The 18,923-nt window shown below is 39.3% G+C and overlaps 1 protein-coding gene across 1 annotated transcript; it reads left to right on the top strand.

The window, feature by feature from the left end:
• Window positions 1-16,911: 16,911 nt before the first annotated feature.
• On the top strand, window positions 16,912-17,265 carry LOC140183301 (uncharacterized). Its single transcript, XM_072231407.1, has one exon. The coding sequence runs from the start codon at window positions 16,912-16,914 to the stop codon at window positions 17,263-17,265; it is 354 nt and encodes a 117-aa protein (XP_072087508.1).
• Window positions 17,266-18,923: the final 1,658 nt, after the last annotated feature.

An 18,923-nucleotide genomic window follows, 5' to 3' on the forward strand; every position in this document is an offset into this window, starting at 1 on the left:
ACTTTGGTGAAAAATATCCTCTATAAAAGAGGAATATCCACACTATTATTGAAGTGCGTCCCGACCTCAAGGACGACAGAGGTCCTAGAAGAGGTGCACAATAGAATCTGTGGAAATCATCTCGAAGCAAGGTCTTTGGCTAGGAAAGTTATACGAGTTGGGTTCTACTGGCCGACTTTGAAGAAAGATGCCACCGAATTCGTAAAGAAGTGTCAGCCTTGCCAAAACTTCCACGTTGTTCCCCTTGAGGAACTCATTAGCATAACTTCTCCATGGTATTTTGTAAAATGGGAATTGGACCTATTAGGATCTTTCCCCAAACACCTGGACAAGTGAAATATATAATAGTGGGAGTAGACTACTTCACAAAGTGGATCAAAACAGAACCATTAGCCACCATCACAGTCCAGAGAAGTCGGAAGTTCCTCTACAAGAACATTATCACAAGATATGGGGTTCCCACTCCATCACCACTGATAATGGAACTCAATTCACCGACTCTACCTTCAGAAACCTAGTAGCCAGTGTAAGGATCAAGCATCAGTTCACCTCGGTAGAATACCCACAAATAAATGGGCAAGCCGAGGCAGCTAACAAGGTTGTACTGGCTAGGTTGAAGAAAATGTTGCAATATGCAAATGGAGCCTGGACCGAGGAACTCCCTCAGGTATTATGGGCATATCGGACTACACCTCAGTTTGTCACAGGAGAAACACCCTTTCGACTTGCTTATGACATAGAAGCCATGATACCTGTAGAAATCAATGAGCAAAGTCCAAGGGTGAGCTTCTACGACGAGGTTGGCAACATACAGGGGCACAAAGAAGAGCTCGAGCTATTCCCTGAAGTCCGAGAACAAGCCCAAATAAGGAAAGCAGCATTGAAGTGAAGGATGAGAAATAGATATAATAAGAAAGTCATTCGAAGAAGCTTCGTCCCAGAAGACTTGGTCTTGATCAGAAATGATATTGGAGTCAACAAGTCAGGGGAAAGAAAGCTCGCTGTTAATTGGAAAGGGCCATATAAGATAAGTGAAGTCTTGTGAAAGGGATACTACAAGGTAACCGACTTGAGAGGTACCGAGCTACCAAGATCGTGGCATGCTTGTAACATGAAAATGTACTATAGTTAAAAGCGAACTCCACTCCTTGATTGTACTCTTTTTCCCGACTTCATGGTTTTTTTCCCAAAAAAGAGGGTTTTCCTGAAGGGGGTTTTAACGAGGCATCAAAGTAGAGGCTAAGGGGCAATAACTTTTAAACCCCTTAGTAGCAAAAGGTACCTTCATCAATAAATAAAGATCATTTACTATATCTCTTTATAAATTCCATTAGTTCTTATCATTATTCTACAAAACGCGCCAACTTAAACTCGAAAAAATATAAAAATCCCATGATCAACCTAAGTGGTCGACAGGATGAAACGACGAGGTACAAGTCGGTGTAAAGAGGTTATAAAAGCAGATCATGCTAACTCGGAAACGCAACGACCTATAAGTCGGAAAAACCAAGAATTGAAAAATGTATTGCAAAAATAACCTAAGTTATGAACAATTCAAATGAGAAAATTTGAATTTATGAGGAATACATAAAGAGATAAGGAAATCCATCAAAAACAAAGGCAGTAGCTGTCTCAAGTCTTCTTTTAAAATCTCAAGTAACTTAGACAAAAAACAGCCTGTCTAAACAAAATTTTTGCAAAAAGGGTTTTTTCATAAAAAACCTAAAGGAATCACAACAAAAGCATGCATGCGCAAAATATACCCAAAAGCCCTTGTCCAAAAAAGGGCAAATTAAAATAATGCAAATTTTTTGTTAACGGCCATAAAAGACCAGAAGTCAAGGACTACCATCACCAAACAACAAAAAATAAAAAATTGTTCAATAAGGGGCCCACAAGCCGGACCCCAAGCTCAAATTAATCACTAGGAAGGAAGGGGGAATCGCCAAGAAGAAGGGAGCTCGGATCTGCATCAGAAGGGGTCAGAGTTGTCTCTTCAGTAGCAGGAGTCGGAACCACTGAAGAACTCGGCAGGTATCCCTCTTGTTGCTCCCCACGAAGAGGCGACTCAATTAGCCTTTGCCCGCGAGTCTTCAACTCGGAATCTGTCTCAGGATGAGGAGGGGAGACTATATCTCCATCAGTAACGACCTTATCGGGATGGAGGGGAGAAAGGTCCAGGCCGGGGGAAATCACTCCGACCTGCTCCTTGAATATCCTCCACGCCTCCTCCGAGCTCTCCGCCACGAAATCCTCCAAGTCCTGATACACCTCCCGGTTAAACTCCAACTGCTTCTAAAGCTCAATATTCTTAGTGAAAAGCTTAACATAATTTTGCTCTGCCTTATCCTTGAGACCCTTTGCCATAGCACAATGAGCCATTAGCTTCTTCTCCCGCTCCTGAAATCCGGCTCGCTCCTCCTGAAGCCTCTTCTCCTTCTCTTGATAGAGGACAATTCTCCTCTCTAATTTCTCAACCTTTTGGGTAGAGCCTAAAGAACTAAGAGGAGTTTTGTCCAGAATATCAAGGAGTTTTATGCAAACTCCAGCATCCCGAACACTTTCCCGAACCATAATTTGAAGATGGTTTCGAAGGGAAACATCATCCATACTAATTTGAGTATGGGGAAAGATGTGATTCCGAACGAACCGGAGACCATCAAAGTTGGCCTCCCATGAAAGAGAAGAGCCAGACTTCGAGGTCTTGCATTTCTTTTTCTCGTGTTCGGAGGGAGGTCGGACTGGGGGGACAGGGGGAGGAAGATGAGAAGTAGAGGAGGAGGTTACCAAGATAGGATGAGAAGAGGTCCCAAAATCATGAAGGGGAGGAGGAACACCAACAGCCCTCGCAGCGTCAGCTCAGGCACATTCTTTCTTCTTAGCCTCCTGAACCTTCTGGTAAGCAGCACTGGAACCACTCTTCACCGTTTCTGGAAAGAAAAAAAAACAATAGATTAGTTTACAAGTCAGTAAATATCCTACAAATCGGTAAACTACACAAGTCGGAAAAACATTCCACAAGAAGAAAAGCTACCTATTTGGGTTCGCACAAAACTCAGAGAGCGCAAGAGAAATTTTTAGTTGTCCAAATTGGGGGCGCTTCTCCAAGCGTCTTGGAAAAATCCCACGATAGCCTCTTCTACTTCATCCAAATCTTCCAGGCCATATTTCTCCAAAGGAGAGGCCTCTAACCAATAGAGAGAAATTTGGGGTTTGGAGTTCTCTTCAAAGAAAAAGGGATGGTAAATATCTACAGCTTGGAGCTTGAAGAAAAATTTTTTGAAATCGTGGAATGAATCATCAAAGATAAAAAAAACTTTTCGACATTGAATGGCCCGGAAAGAGATCCACTGCTGCTTATTATTTTGCCAACTAAAAGGTTTGGTCATATGAAAAAGGTAAAAAAAGATCTTTAAAGAGGTCGGAAAATCTAGCTCTCGATTAACAAGCTGGTAAATCTTCATAAAATCCCAAGAGTTGGGGTGGAGTTGGATAGGAGCGGCTCGGCAATGAGACAACACGTTCATCTCAAAATCAAAAAAAGGCAAAAGAACCCCCAGACGGGTGAAGAAACAATCTTACATAAAGAAAAAGTGAGGGTCAACATCAACATCCTTCCCAAAATAAACCCGTTCTTCAGGACTCGGGGCTATCAACTAATACTTGGACTCGTCAACATTAGTACCACAAATCCTATGGTGAGTACAGAGGACGGTGATGTAATCAGTATCTACTAAGGGACTCTCCTCGAGTACGGTATCATCTACCCACCGTGATAGAGACTCAGAGATATGGAAAGACATCTTTCTAGTAAAAAGAACTAAAGAAGTAGGAGAAAAAGCAACGAGACCAACAAAGAAAAATGAAAAAAGATAAAACAGGGCCTCTAAAAGATGAAACAGCCTCTCTCAAAAACTAAACAAAGAACAGAATCGCTAGACCAACGAACTCGCTGAAGGAACTAAGCGTCACTCTAAGCATACAAAGCAAAGTGCCAACGTAAATGATAGAAGAGGAGAAGAAAAAAACTAACCTTTGTTTGCGAAAGCGAAAGAGGAACAAGAACAGCAGCAGCCAAGCACTCCAAGAAGGAAGGCTAAATATTTTCTCTTTGGAAAGAATAAGGATTGTAGGCAAGAAGTTTCAGAAGGAGAAAGAAAATAGAAAAAAGAGAGGGACAAGTATTTATAAACATGCTAGGGGTATAAGGGTAAACTGACGCGATCATTAAAGAAACGCGCCGTTACCAATGTAACTGCTCCCACGTGCAAATACGAAAACCCCAACAGATGCGACGTTTGATTAGACACAACGGTTGATAAATTCAAAATCACGTCGATTTCGAAATCACGTTGGCTACAAGCCCGAGTTCAAATACTCGAATCCAACCCATAAAAGAGATCAGACTTGAGTAGGGGCACTATTCATATCCTGGCCCAACACTATGGCCCATGTCCAAACACACCAAAAGGCCCAATCCATAGATTGGCCTTCGCCGCCTACCGACCACCTCAGAAGAGATCGGATTCAACACAGACTTCATCCCAATGAAGTCGGGTTCGAAGGATAGTTGGCAGACAACACTCATTCAAATGAGTAACTGCCCCTAAAATCTCTCAACCCACTTCCAGGAGCCATATCTCAACTACTCTAAGATAAAGGGATGGTTATCTACATTAAAAGATGGAACTACTCCAACGGTGGTTATTGGATCACCACTATAAATACACTGACACCCTTCAGGTATCTCTAAGTTCCAATATTCTCTGAACCTGCTAAACCCTTTGCTGACTTAAGCATGGAGTGTCTTTGCAGGTACCACCTCCCATTCCTTCACACACACAAGTCGGACGGCGGCTCCCAGACGTGAACTGGTAGACAAAATTGTGATCACATCAATGTAGTATTCTTTGTTGTTGTATGGAATCATTATTATGGCACTTATGTGTGGACACAACTCCGTTCAACTAACCAGCAAGTGTACTGGGTCGTCCAAGTAATACCTTACGTGAGTAAGGGTCGATCCCACAGAGATTGTTGGTATGAAGCAAGCTATGGTCACCTTGTAAATCTCAGTTAGGCGGATTTAACTAATTGATTATGGATTTTCTTAAATAAATAATAAATAGAAAATAAAAAGGATAGAAATACTTATGTAAATCAATAGTGAGAATTTCAGATAGGCGTATGGAGATGTTGTGCTCCTCTCCTTATCTCTATTTTCTTATTACATTCATCCAATCCTTCCTACTCCTTTCCATGGCAAGCTGTATGTAGGGCATCACCGTTGTCAATGGCTACATCCCATCCTCTCAGTGAAAACGTTCCTATGCTCTGTCACAGCACGGCTAATCATCTGTCGGTTCTCAATCAGGTTGGAATAGAATCCCTTGATTCTTTTGCGCTTGTCATCACGCCCAGCCTTCAGGAGTTTGAAGCTCGTCACAGTCATTCAATCCCAGAATCCTACTCGGAATACCATAGACAAGGTTTAGACTTTCCGGATCCTCATGAATGCCGCCATCTATCTAGCTTATACCACGAAGATTCTGTTGGAGAATCTAAGAGATATGCGCCCGGCCTAGAGTAGAACGGAAGTGGTTGTCAATCACGCGCGTTCATAGGTGAGAATGATGATGAGTGTCACGGATCATCACATTCATCAAAGTTAAGTATAACGTATATCTTGGAATAAGGATAGAAGAGAATTGAATAGAAAGTAATAGTAATTGTATTGAAACTTGAGGTACAGCAGAGCTCCACACCCTTAATCTGTGGTGTGCAGAAACTCCACTGTTGAAAATACATAAGTGAAAGGTTCAGGCATGGCCGAATGGCCAGCCCCCATGAAGGTCTAAGGACTAGGCGTCCAGAGATATCTAATACACTAGTAAAAAGTCCTATTTATAATAAACTAGCTACTAGGGTTTACATGAGTAAGTAATTGATGCATAAATCCACTTCCGGGGCCCACTTGGTGTATGCTTGGGCTGAGCTTGATCTATCCACGAGCTGAGGCTTCTCTTGGAGTTGAACTCCAAGTTATAACGTGTTTTGGGCGTTCAACTCCGGATCATGACGTGTTTCTGGCGTTTAACTCCAGACAGCAGCATGTACTTGGCGTTCAACGCCAAGTTACGTCGTCAATTTACGAACAAAGTATAGACTATTATATATTGCTGGAAAGCTCTGGATGTCTACTTTCCAACGCCGTTGAGAGCGCGCCATTTGGAGTTCTGTAGCTCCAGAAAATCCATTTCGAGTGCAGGGAGGTCAGATTCCAACAGCATCAGCAGTCCTTTTGTCAGCCTTTTTCAGAGTTTTGCTCAAGTCCCTCAATTTCAGCCAGAATTTACCTGAGATCACAGAAAAACACACAAACTCATAGTAAAGTCCAGAAATGTGAATTTAACATAAAAACTAATGAAAACATCCCTAAAAGTAGCTTGAACTTACTAAAAACTATCTAAAAACAATGCCAAAAAGCGTATAAATTATCCGCTCATCACAACACCAAACTTAAATTGTTGCTTGTCCCCAAGCAACTGAAAATCAAATAGGATAAAAAGAAGAGAATATACTATAAAGTCCAAAATATCAATGAATATTAATTTAATTAGATGAGCGGGACTTGTAGCTTTTTGCTTCTGAACAGTTTTGGCATCTCACTTTTTCCTTTGTAGCTTAGAGTGATTGGCGTCTCTGGGAACTTAGAATTTTGGATAGTGTTATTGACTTTCCTAGTTAAGCATGTTGATTCTTGAACACAGCTACTTATGAGTCTTGGCCGTGGCCCTAAGCATTTTGTTTTCCAGTATTACCACCGGATACACAAATGCCACAGACACATGACTGGGTGAACCTTTTCAGATTGTGACTCAGCTTTGCTAGAGTCCCCAGTTAGAGGTGTCCAGAGCTCTTAAGCACACTCTTTTTGCTTTGGATCACGACTTTAACCACTCAGTCTCAAGCTTTTCACTTGGACCTTCATGACACAAGCACATGGTTAGGGACAGCTTGATTTAGCCGCTTAGGCCTGGATTTTATTTCCTTGGGCCCTCCTATCCATTGATGCTCAAAGCCTTGGATCCTTTTTACCCTTGCCTTTTGGTTTTAAGGGCTATTGGCTTTTTCTGCTTGCTTTTTCTTTTTCTTTCTATATATATATATATATATATATATATATATATATATATATATATATATATATATATATATATATTTTCAAGCTTTTGCTTTCTTTTTCACTGCTTTTTCTTGCTTCAAGAATCAATTTCATGATTTTTCAGATTATCAATAACATTTCTCTTTGTTCATCATTCTTTCAAGAGCCAACAATTTTAACACTCATAAACAACAATATCAAAAGACATATGCACTGTTCAAGCATTCATTCAGAAAACAAAAAGTATTGTCACCACATCAATATAATTAAATTAAATTCAATGATAAATTCGAAATTTATGTACTTCTTGTTCTTTTGATTTAAAACATTTTTCATTTAAGAGAGGTGAAGGACTAATGGATTTTATTCATAGTTTTAAGGCATGGTTACATACTAATGATCATGAAGTAAAGACACAAAACATAGATAAACACAATATTAAAAACCGAAAACAGAAAGAAATAAAGAACAAGGAATGAATCCACCTTTAGTGGCGTCTTCTTCTTGAAGGACCAACAATGTCCTTAAGCTCTTCTATGTCCCTTCCTTGCCTTTGTTGCTCCTCCCTCATTGCTCTTTGATCTTCTCTTATTTCTTGGAGAATGATGGAGTGCTCATGATGTTCCACCCTTAATTGTTCCACATTGTGGCTCAAATCTTCTAAGGAGGTGTTGAGTTGCTCCCAATAGTTGTTGGGAGGAAAGTGCATTCCTTGAGGCATCTCAGGGACTTCTTGATGGTGAGCTTCCTCATGCATCTCTTGAGAACCGTGCATGGTCTCTCTTGCTTGCTCCATCCTCTTCTTGGTGATGGGCTTATCCTCTTCAATAGGGATATCTCCTTCTATGATAACTCCAGCTGAGTAACATAGATGGCAAATAAGGTGAGGGAAGGCTAGCCGTGCCATAGGTGAGGGCTTGTCGGCTATTTTGTAGAGTTCATTGGAGATGACCTCATGAACTTCTATTTCCTCTCCAATCATGATGCTGTGAATCATGATGGCCCGATCCACAGTAACTTCAGATCGGTTGCTAGTAGGAATGATGGATCTTTGGATGAACTCCAACCATCCTCTAGCCACAGGCTTGAGATCCAGTCTTCTTAGTTGAACTGGCTTGCCTTTGGAGTCTATTCTCCATTGAGCTCCTTCCACACATATGTCCATTAGGACTTGGTCCAACCTTTGATTAAAGTTGACCCTTCTAGTGTAGGGGCGTTCATCTCCTTGCATCATGGGCAAGTGAAACGCCAACCTCACATTTTCCGGACTAAAATCTAAGTATTTCCCCCGAACCATTGTGAGATAGTTCTTTGGACTCGGGTTCATACTTTGATCATGGTTCCTAGTGATCCATGCATTGGCATAGAATTCTTGGACCATTAGGATTCCGACTTGTTGCATGGGGTTGGTTGGGAAAGAGAAGTTGAATTGTAAAGGTAGGTGGGGTGTATGGGGAAGAGTGGATAGATGTAGGTGGTGAATGAAAAATAGAAGGAATGACCATGAATGGAAAGAGAGAGGGCGAGGTAGGTGGGGATCCTGTGAGGTCCACAGATCCTGAGATGATCCTGTGGGGTCCACAGGTCCTGAGGTGTCAAGGAATTCCATCTCTGCACCAAATAGGCATGTAAATTGCCTTGGCACACCATTCTGGCGTTTAAACGCCCATTGGTGCACGTTCTGGGCGTTCAACGCCCATGTAAAGCATGTTTCTGGCGTTGAACGCCAGTTTCATGCTTGTCACTGGCGTTCAGCGCCAGTTTCATGCTTGTTACTGGCGTTCAGCGCCAGTTTTTCCTCTCTGGGCACATTCCTGGCGTTGAACGCCAGGATGTTGCTTGTTTCTGGCGTTCAGCACCAGAATGGTGCTCTGTTCTGGCGTTGAACGCCAGCCCGTGCGTCCTCCAGGGTGAAAAATTTTTTTCTTCTGTTTTTGACTCTGTTTTTAATTTTTTTGATTTTTTTCGTGACTCCTCATGATCATGTACCTAATAAAACACAAAATAACAATAAAATAAAAATTAGATAATTAAAATTGGGTTGCCTCCCAACAAGCGCTTCTTTAATGTCAATAGCTTGACAGTGGCTCTCATGGAGCCACAAGGTGATCAGGTCAATTTTAGTGTGTAGTCCCAACACCAAACTTAGAGTTTGGATATGGGGCCTGAACACCAAACTTAGAGTTTGGTTGTGGCCTCACAACACCAAACTTAGAGTTTGACTGTGTGGGTTCTTCTTGACTCTGAACTGAGAGAAGCTCTTCATGCTTACTCTCTTCTGTCACAGAGGGATGGCCATGTGCTTTAAACACAAGGTAGTCCCCATTCAATTGAAGGACTAATTCTCCTCTGTTGACATCTATCACAGCTCCTGTTGTGGCTAGGAAAGGTCTTCCTAGGATGATGCATTCATCATCTTCCTTCCTAGTGTCTAGGATTATGAAATCAGCAGGGATGTAAAGGCCTTCAACCTTTACTAGCACGTCCTCTACTATTCCATAAGCTTGTCTCAATGACTTATCTGCCAATTGCAATGAGAACAAGGCAGGTTGTACCTCAATGATCCCCAGCTTCTCCATTACAGAGAGTGGCATAAGATTTATCCCTGACCCCAGATCACATAGAGCTTTTTCAAAGCTCATGGTGCCAATGGTACAAGGTATTAAGAACTTGCCAGGATCTTGTTTCTTTTGAGGTAGAGTTTTCTGAATCCAAGTATCTAGTTCACTAATGAGCAAGGGAGGTTTACTTTCCCAAGTCTCATTACCAAACAGCTTGGCATACAGCTTCATGATAGCTCCTAAATATTGAGCAACTTGCTCTCCAGTCACATCTTCATCCTCTTCAGAGGAAGAATAGTCTTCAGAGCTCATGAATGGCAGAAGGAGATTTAATGGAATCTCTATGGTCTCTAGATGAGCCTCAGATTCCTCTGGATCCTTAATAGGAAACTCCTTCTTGCTTGAAGGACGTCCCAGGAGGTCTTCCTCACTAGGATTTTCGTCCTCCTCCTCCCTAGTGCATTCGGCCACTTTGATCAAATCAATGGCCTTGCACTCTCCTTTTGGATTCTCTTCTGTATTGCTTGGGAGAATACTGGGAGGAGTTTCAATGACTTTCTTACTCAGCTGGCCCACTTGTGCCTCCAAATTTCTAATGGAGGATCTTGTTTCATTCATGAAACTGAAAGTGGCTTTTGACAGATCAGAGACAATATTGGCTAAATTAGAAGTGTTTTGTTCTGAATTCTCTGTCTGTTGCTGAGAAGATGATGGATATGGCTTACTATTGCTCAGCCTATTGCGTCCACCATTGTTAAAGCCTTGTTGAGGCTTTTGTTGATCCTTCCAGGAGAAATTTGTGTGATTTCTCCATGATGGGTTATAGGTGTTTCCATAAGGTTCACCCATGTAATTAACTTCTGCCATGGCAGGGTTCTCAGGATCATAAGCTTCTTCAGAAGCTACCTCTCTAGTACTGTTGGATGCATGTTGCAATCCATTCAGATTTTGAGAGATTATGTTGACCTGTTGAGTCAACATTTTGTTCTGAGCCAATATGGCATTCAGAGCATCAATTTCAAGAACTCCTTTCTTCTGAGGTATCCCATTATTCACGGAATTCCTCTCAGAGGTATACATGAACTGGTTGTTTGCAACCATATCAATGAGTTCTTGAGCCTCTTCAGGCGTTTTCTTCAGGTGAATAGATCCACCTGCAGAATGGTCCAATGACATTTTCGAAAATTCAGAGAGACCATAATAGAATATATCTAATAGGGTCCATTCTGAAAACATGTCAGATGGACATCTTTTGGTCAGCTGCTTGTATCTTTCCCAAGCTTCATAGAGGGATTCACCATCTTTTTGTTTCAAGGTTTGAACATCCACTCTCAGCTTGCTCAGCTTTTGAGGAGGAAAGAATTTATCCAAGAAGGCAGTGACCAGCTTATCCTAGGAGTCCAGGCTATCCTTAAGTTGTGAATCCAACCATATTCTAGCTTTGTCTCTTACAGCAAAAGGGAAAAGCATGAGTCTGTAGACTTCAGGATCAACTCCATTCATCTTTACAGTCTCACAAATCTGTAAGAACTCAGTTAAAAACTGATAAGGATCTTCAGATGGAAGTCCATAAAACTTGCAGTTTTGTTGCATTAATGCAACTAGTTGAGGCTTAAGCTCAAAGTTATTGGCTCCAATGGCAGGAATGGAGATGCTTCTTCCATCAAACTTGGACGTTGGCTTTGTGAAGTCACCAAGCATTCTCCTTGCATTATTATTATTATTTTCGGCTGCCATGTCCTTCTCTTGTTCGAAAATTTCTGAAAGGTTGTTTATGGATTGTTGTAATTTAGCTTCTCTTAATTTTCTCTTCAGAGTCCTTTCAGGTTCTGGATCAATTTCAACAAGAGTGCCTTTTTCCCTGTTCCTGCTCATATGAAAGAGAAGAAACCAAGAAAAGAAAGAGGAATCCTCTATGTCACAGTATAGAGACTCCCTTATGTTAGTAGAAGAAGAAAGGGGTTAGAAGAATGGAGATGGGGATTCGGATTTTTGGATGAAGAGAGGTGAAGAGAAGTGTTAGTAATTAAATAATTAAATAGAAGAAGAAAAGAGAAGGAAGATTTCGAAAATAATTTTTGAAAAAGAGGTTAGTAATTTTCGAAAATCAAAGACAAAATATAATTAAAATTAAAATTTAAAACAAAAAGAATTTTTGAAAAAGAGAGGGAGAATTTTCGAAAATTAGAGAGGGAAAAGTAGTTAGGTGGTTTTGAAAAAGATAAGAAACAAACAAAAAGTTAGTTAGTTGATTGAAAAAGATTTGAAATCAAATTTTGAAAAAGATAAGAGGATAAGAAGTTAGATAAGATATTTTGAAATCAATTTTTGAAAAAGATAAGATAAAAAATAAAAAGATAAGATAAAAATTTTAATAAAAAGATATTTTGAAAAAGATTTAATTTTTAAAAAGACTCAACTAACAAGAAACTACAAGATAAGATTCTAGAACTTAAAGATTGAACCTTTCTTAACAAGAAAGTAACAAACTTCAAATTTTTGAACCAATCACATTAATTGTTAGCTAATTTTCGAAAATTTGATATAAAGATAAGAAAAAGATTTTGAAAAAATTTTGAAAAATAATTTTGAAATTTTCAAAAATGATAAAAAAAATGAAAAAGATATGATTTTTGAAAAAGATTTTAAAAAGATAAGATTTTTAAAATTGAAATTTTGACTTGACTTGTAAGAAACAACTAATTTTAAAAATTTTTGACCAAGTCAACCCAAAAATTCGAAAATTTGGAGGAAAATAAGGAAAAGATATTTTTTTATTTTTGAATTTTTAAAGAAAAACACAAAAATGACCAAAAACATGAAAATTTTGGATCAAGACACAAGATGCATGCAAGAATGCTATGAATGTCAAGATGAACACCAAGAACACTTTGAAGATCATGATGAACATCAAGAACATAATTTTGAAAAATTTTTGATGCAAAGAAAACATGCAAGACACCAAACTTAGAAATCTTTAATGCATGGAAAATATGAATGCAAAAGTGCACATGAAAAACAACAAAAGACACAAAACAAGAAATCATCAAGATCAAACAAGAAGACTTGTCAAGAACAACTTGAAGATCATGAAGAACACTATGAATGCATGAAATTTTCGAAAAAATGCAAGAAAAAATTTTAAAAGCATGCAATTGACACCAAACTTAAAAATTAACACAAGACTCAAACAAGAAACACAAAATACTTTTTTGATTTTTATGATTTTCTAATTTTTTTGTATTTTTATTTTAATTTTTTTTTTCGAAAAACATTTTTTTTTGAAAAACGAAAAATAAAAGAAAAATTTTAGAAAAAGATTTTTGAAAAGAAAATTACCTAATATGAGCAATAAGATGAACCGTCAGTTGTCCATACTCGAACAATCCCCGGCAACGGTGCCAAAAACTTGGTAGACAAAATTGTGATCACATCAATGTAGTATTCTTTGTTGTTGTATGGAATCATTATTATGGCACTTATGTGTGGACACAACTCCGTTCAACTAACCAGCAAGTGTACTGGGTCGTCCAAGTAATACCTTACGTGAGTAAGGGTCGATCCCACAGAGATTGTTGGTATGAAGCAAGCTATGGTCACCTTGTAAATCTCAGTTAGGCGGATTTAACCAATTGATTATGGATTTTCTTAAATAAATAATAAATAGAAAATAAAAAGGATAGAAATACTTATGTAAATCAATAGTGAGAATTTCAGATAGGCGTATGGAGATGCTGTGCTCCTCTCCTTATCTCTATTTTCTTATTACATTCATCCAATCCTTCCTACTCCTTTCCATGGCAAGCTGTATGTAGGGCATCACCGTTGTCAATGGCTACATCCCATCCTCTCAGTGAAAACGTTCCTATGCTCTGTCACAGCACGGCTAATCATCTGTCGGTTCTCAATCAGGTTGGAATAGAATCCCTTGATTCTTTTGCGCTTGTCATCACGCCCAGCCTTCAGGAGTTTGAAGCTCGTCGCAGTCATTCAATCCCAGAATCCTACTCGGAATACCATAGACAAGGTTTAGACTTTCCGGATCCTCATGAATGCCGCCATCTATCTAGCTTATACCACGAAGATTCTGTTGGAGAATCTAAGAGATATGCGCCCGGCCTAGAGTAGAACGGAAGTGGTTGTCAATCACGCGCGTTCATAGGTGAGAATGATGATGAGTGTCACGGATCATCACATTCATCAAAGTTAAGTATAACGTATATCTTGGAATAAGGATAGAAGAGAATTGAATAGAAAGTAATAGTAATTGTATTGAAACTTGAGGTACAGCAGAGCTCCACACCCTTAATCTGTGGTGTGCAGAAACTCCACTGTTGAAAATACATAAGTGAAAGGTTCAGGCATGGCCGAATGGCCAGCCCCCATAAAGGTCTAAGGACTAGGCGTCCAGAGATATCTAATACACTAGTAAAAAGTCCTATTTATAATAAACTAGCTACTAGGGTTTACATGAGTAAGTAATTGATGCATAAATCCACTTCCGGGGCCCACTTGGTGTATGCTTGGGCTGAGCTTGATCTATCCACGAGCTGAGGCTTCTCTTGGAGTTGAACTCCAAGTTATAACGTGTTTTGGGCGTTCAACTCCGGATCATGACGTGTTTCTGGCGTTTAACTCCAGACAGCAGCATGTACTTGGCGTTCAACGCCAAGTTACGTCGTCAATTTACGAACAAAGTATAGACTATTATATATTGCTGGAAAGCTCTGGATGTCTACTTTCCAACGCCGTTGAGAGCGCGCCATTTGGAGTTTTGTAGCTCCAGAAAATCCATTTCGAGTGCAGGGAGGTCAGATTCCAACAGCATCAGCAGTCCTTTTGTCAACCTTTTTCAGAGTTTTGCTCAAGTCCCTCAATTTCAGCCAGAATTTACCTGAAACCACAGAAAAACACACAAACTCATAGTAAAGTCCAGAAATGTGAATTTAACTTAAAAACTAATGAAAACATCCCTAAAAGTAGCTTGAACTTACTAAAAACTATCTAAAAACAATGCCAAAAAGCGTATAAATTATCCGCTCATCATGAACCAAGTTAGAGACCACCTTATCTTAACGTTTGGGCCAGCTAAGCCCAACCCATTAAGTTCAGGTTACCCTCGTAACAACCGGTTTAAAAAATCATAACTAGATTTTGGTTAACTAATTTAATAAAATAATTTTAAAAATTATATCCATATTATTAAAAAATGGTTAATCAAAACCAAATTTTAAAAATCGATTTTTAATCGGTTAACTAAAACTAAAACCAAATTTTATGCAACCTTTGTGTTCAAATTGGTTAACTGATTTTTTTTGTAAAACCCGATTTTTAATCGGTTAAAATTAATTATTAATCGATTAAAAATCGATTTTTATTTTTTTTAAATCCAATTTTTTTATGTAAAATACCGGCTTTTTTAAATCAATTATTTTTAAAACTGATTTTTATTTTTATAACCGGTTAAAAACCAATTTTTGAATTTTCTAACTGATTAATAACTAGTTTTATCACACAATAAATTTGGTTAATTAATCAAATTATATTTTTGACTAACCCAAAAATAAATTTATTTTTTGGATTAACCAAACCGTGAACAGTCCTAAGGTCAATTGTCCTAACAGAGCTGAAAAAAACATTGGAAGGAAAGAGAATAGTTAATCTCTTCAAGCAAACAATGAAGGTGCAATAGTGGAAGGTCACGATAGGAGAGAAGCTTCAAAGGACAAACATAAAATTTCTACAACAAACAAAGGCAAATGCGTAATTAAGGAAGAAGGTGGGGCCTATGGGCCATGGATGATAGTACAAAAAAATATGCGTGACAAGAAAGTGATGTGCAATAGAGTTGGTATGAGCGATGAAGGAAGGAACGTGGGTGAAAGGAAGGACAATCAGAATGTGGAAGGTATGAGATTTGCTATTTTGCAAAGATTGAAAGATTTGAATTAGAGAAAAGAAAGTGATGATAATCCCGATCATGGCGGCACAAATTCTATGGCAATAGCCCCACAAAAGGAAAAAGTAATAACACAAATTAGCCCAGTACCCTTTATGGCCCAATAAACCCTTCAATCAGGGACGAATCTATTCCTATTGATGTGGGAGCAAGTATTCCCACTATAATTTGAAATTTTATTTAGTATATAATAATAATACTTTTAGGCAAATTATCACGGTAAATTTTAGAAGGTTAGATTTAACAGTGTTTGTATAGTTTTCTAAAGTGTTTGAATGCTTTAGATAGTTTCAGAACGTTCTAGAATGTCCTATAAGGTTTCGAAATACCTTGGAAGGTTCTAAAAGACTCTGGAAGGTCATAGAATAATCTAGAAGATTCTGGATGTATATATAAGTATGAAGAGTAGTATGAAATAATCTATAAGTATTTAAAAAGTTGTGGTAGGATAGATATTTATAGTGAAAGTTCTGGATGATTAATCTGGACCATTGATTAGATTTACCTAATCATATATTAAAGAGGTTGATGGCTATAGATAGGAGGTGAGAGTTAGAGTTTGAGTGTGTGAGTCATTTGTAACAAACACTTGAGTAATAAAGTGTTTTTTCTACTAAAGATTTCCTTGTGTTCTTAGCTTTCTTGCTAAATACTTAGGGTTAGGCCGACTTGGTCTTAGCTCAAGAGGTTGAGTAAGTCTGAGTGCTGGCATGGTAGCGTTGGAGTGTGTTCAAGACCGTGACAATTTAGCATTAGAGCAAGGTTTGAGAGGGAGCACAAGTGGTTTGTAGGTATAGCTTCTAGCGTAACCATGAAGCATGTTGAGTCTCAAAGGGGAAGAGACGTTATTCCTTCTCAGTGGGAGGTAAGAAGGCTCGTCTTCAAGTGATCCTAGAGGTAAAAACTCTAACTTCTTAGAAAAGAGAGTTTCTATGTTGGAGAATATTTTATCCTCTATGGATGAGCGCTTCCAAAGGATAGAACATGATAAGGAGACCCTCGAGACTCACCTATTAGGAGAACTAGATGCTTTCAAAGAAAGCATGCTCTAAATTGAGGAGAAGCTTGAGAATTTCTTGAAGTTATTTGAGGAAGTTTGAGTTTAGTTCGTGGAGGCAAAATCTCGACCAACCATTATAAGGGAGACGACAAAGATTGATCTCCCAAAGCCAAAGGAGTTCAAGGGCGTGAGGGATGCTCGAGAGGTAGAGAACTTCTTATAGCAAATGAGGAGGTACTTTGAATGCCAAGGGGTGGTCAAAGAAGCAATAAAGGTATGCACTGCAACTCTCTATCTTTCTGATAATGCTACTTTGTGGTGGAGGAGAAAATGCGTAGATATGGAGAAGGGTACTTACAACATAGCCACATGGAAAGATTTCAAAAGGGAGTTGAAAAGACAATTCTTCCCTGAGAATGTGATTTATGAAGCAAGAAAGAAGTTGAGAGAGTTGAAGCATAAGAGTACAATTAGCGACTACGTAAAAGAGTTCACTACTCTCACGCTTCAAATCCCCAGCTTTGCATCAGAGGATGTATTGTTCTTCTTCGTTGATGGACTCCAACCTTGGGCAAAGTAAGAACTACAAAGAATAAATATTAAGGATGTCGACGAAGCCATCGTGGTGGCCAAATCACTCACTGAATATCATAGGGGAGACTCTAAACCCAAGTTTTCCTCCAATTCTAGTTCTATTAAAGGTGGGAGAGACAATGGGAAGAGTTTCTCAACTAAGAAGGAAGGAAAATACTCTTCAAAGAAAGAGTACGAGGAAAAGAAGAAGGCTTTTGTACCCAAAGGAGGATGCTTCGTGTGCAAGGGACCACACCAAATGAAGGACTGTCCCAAGCTAGGGACTCTGGCATCTATCGTCGAAGAACGAAAGGCTCAATCGCAAGTAACTGAGTGTGTTGGATCTGTCCAACTCATGAATGCTGTGAAGGACAAAGTGACAAGCACTGCAGAAAAGAAAATCTTGATGTATGTAAAAGTCTTTATCAATGAAAAACCCGTCATGGCTATGATCGACACTGGTGCTACACAACTTTATCACGCCTGATGAAGCAAAGAGGCTTGGATTGAAGATTACTGAAAAGAATGACCGGTTCAAACCCGTGAATACCAAGGGTGCACCCCTTAAGGGAGTAGCAAAAGGGATTGAGATGACTTTGGGTTCTTAGAAGGGTCTTGTGGATTTCTCAGTAGCATCCATGGACGATTTCAAAATAGTTATCGGACTCGATTTGCAAAGGAAGGCAAATATAATACCTATGCCATACTATGACATAGTATACGTCATGGAGAAAGGGTATCCATGCATGGGCCCTACAGTCTCTAAAGCTCGAAGACTATCGATGCTTTTTACTATGCAACTCAAGAAAGGGATTAAGAAATGAGAGAATACATATTTGGCTCTATTACAAGAAGAGTCAACATCTGAAAGAGAAGATGTTCCTCCCGAAATTAAGAAAGTCCTTAAAGAAAATAAGGATGTGATGCCTCCTGAGTTGCCGAAACAACTACCACCTAGGGAAAAGGTGGACCACAAGATTTAGTTGGAGTCAGGAGCAAAGCCGCCTACCTCAGCACCTTATAGGATGGAAGAACTTGAGGGGTTAAAGAAGCAACTCAAGAATTTGCTAGATCCTGGGTTTATTCGTCCATCAAAGGCACCTTATGGCGCACCAGTCTTGTTCCAAAAGAAACATGATGGTTCGTTGAGACTGTGCATCGACTATCGAGCACTTAACAAGGTGAAGGCTATCAAAGAGTGGGAGCCGCCAAACAAGGTGTTTGAATTGAGATCATTCCTTGGGTTGGCTAATTCTTATCAGAGGTTTATCAAGGGATACTCCGTCAAGACTGCTTCATTAACTGATCTTCTCAAGAAGAATCACTCTTGGAAATGGTCAAAGGAGTGTCAAAAGGTCTTTAATGAGTTGAAGGCTGCTATCACAGAAGGACCAGTACTAGCACTGCCTGACTACTCAAAGGTGTTTAAAGTCCATACTGATGCTTCTAACTACGCTATTGGATGGGTTCTGATGCAAGAAGGACATCTTATTATCTTTGAGAGTCGTAAGTTTAATGATACAGAGAGGTGATACACCATCCAATAGAAGGAGATGACCGCAGTGGTGCATTGTCTGAGAACTTGGCGTCACTACTTGCTTGGTTCACACTTTATCATCAAGATAGACAATGTGGCTACAAGCTACTTCCAAACTCAGAAGAAAT

This window comes from Arachis hypogaea, chromosome 3 (genome assembly GCF_003086295.3).
Source record: "Arachis hypogaea cultivar Tifrunner chromosome 3, arahy.Tifrunner.gnm2.J5K5, whole genome shotgun sequence".
Lineage (NCBI taxonomy): Eukaryota > Viridiplantae > Streptophyta > Magnoliopsida > Fabales > Fabaceae > Arachis > Arachis hypogaea.

Coding starts and splice junctions, on each gene's coding strand:
- LOC140183301 (XM_072231407.1), top strand. CDS start 16,912: ATGAGGAGGTACTTTGAATGCCAAGGGGTGGTCAAAGAAGCAATAAAG.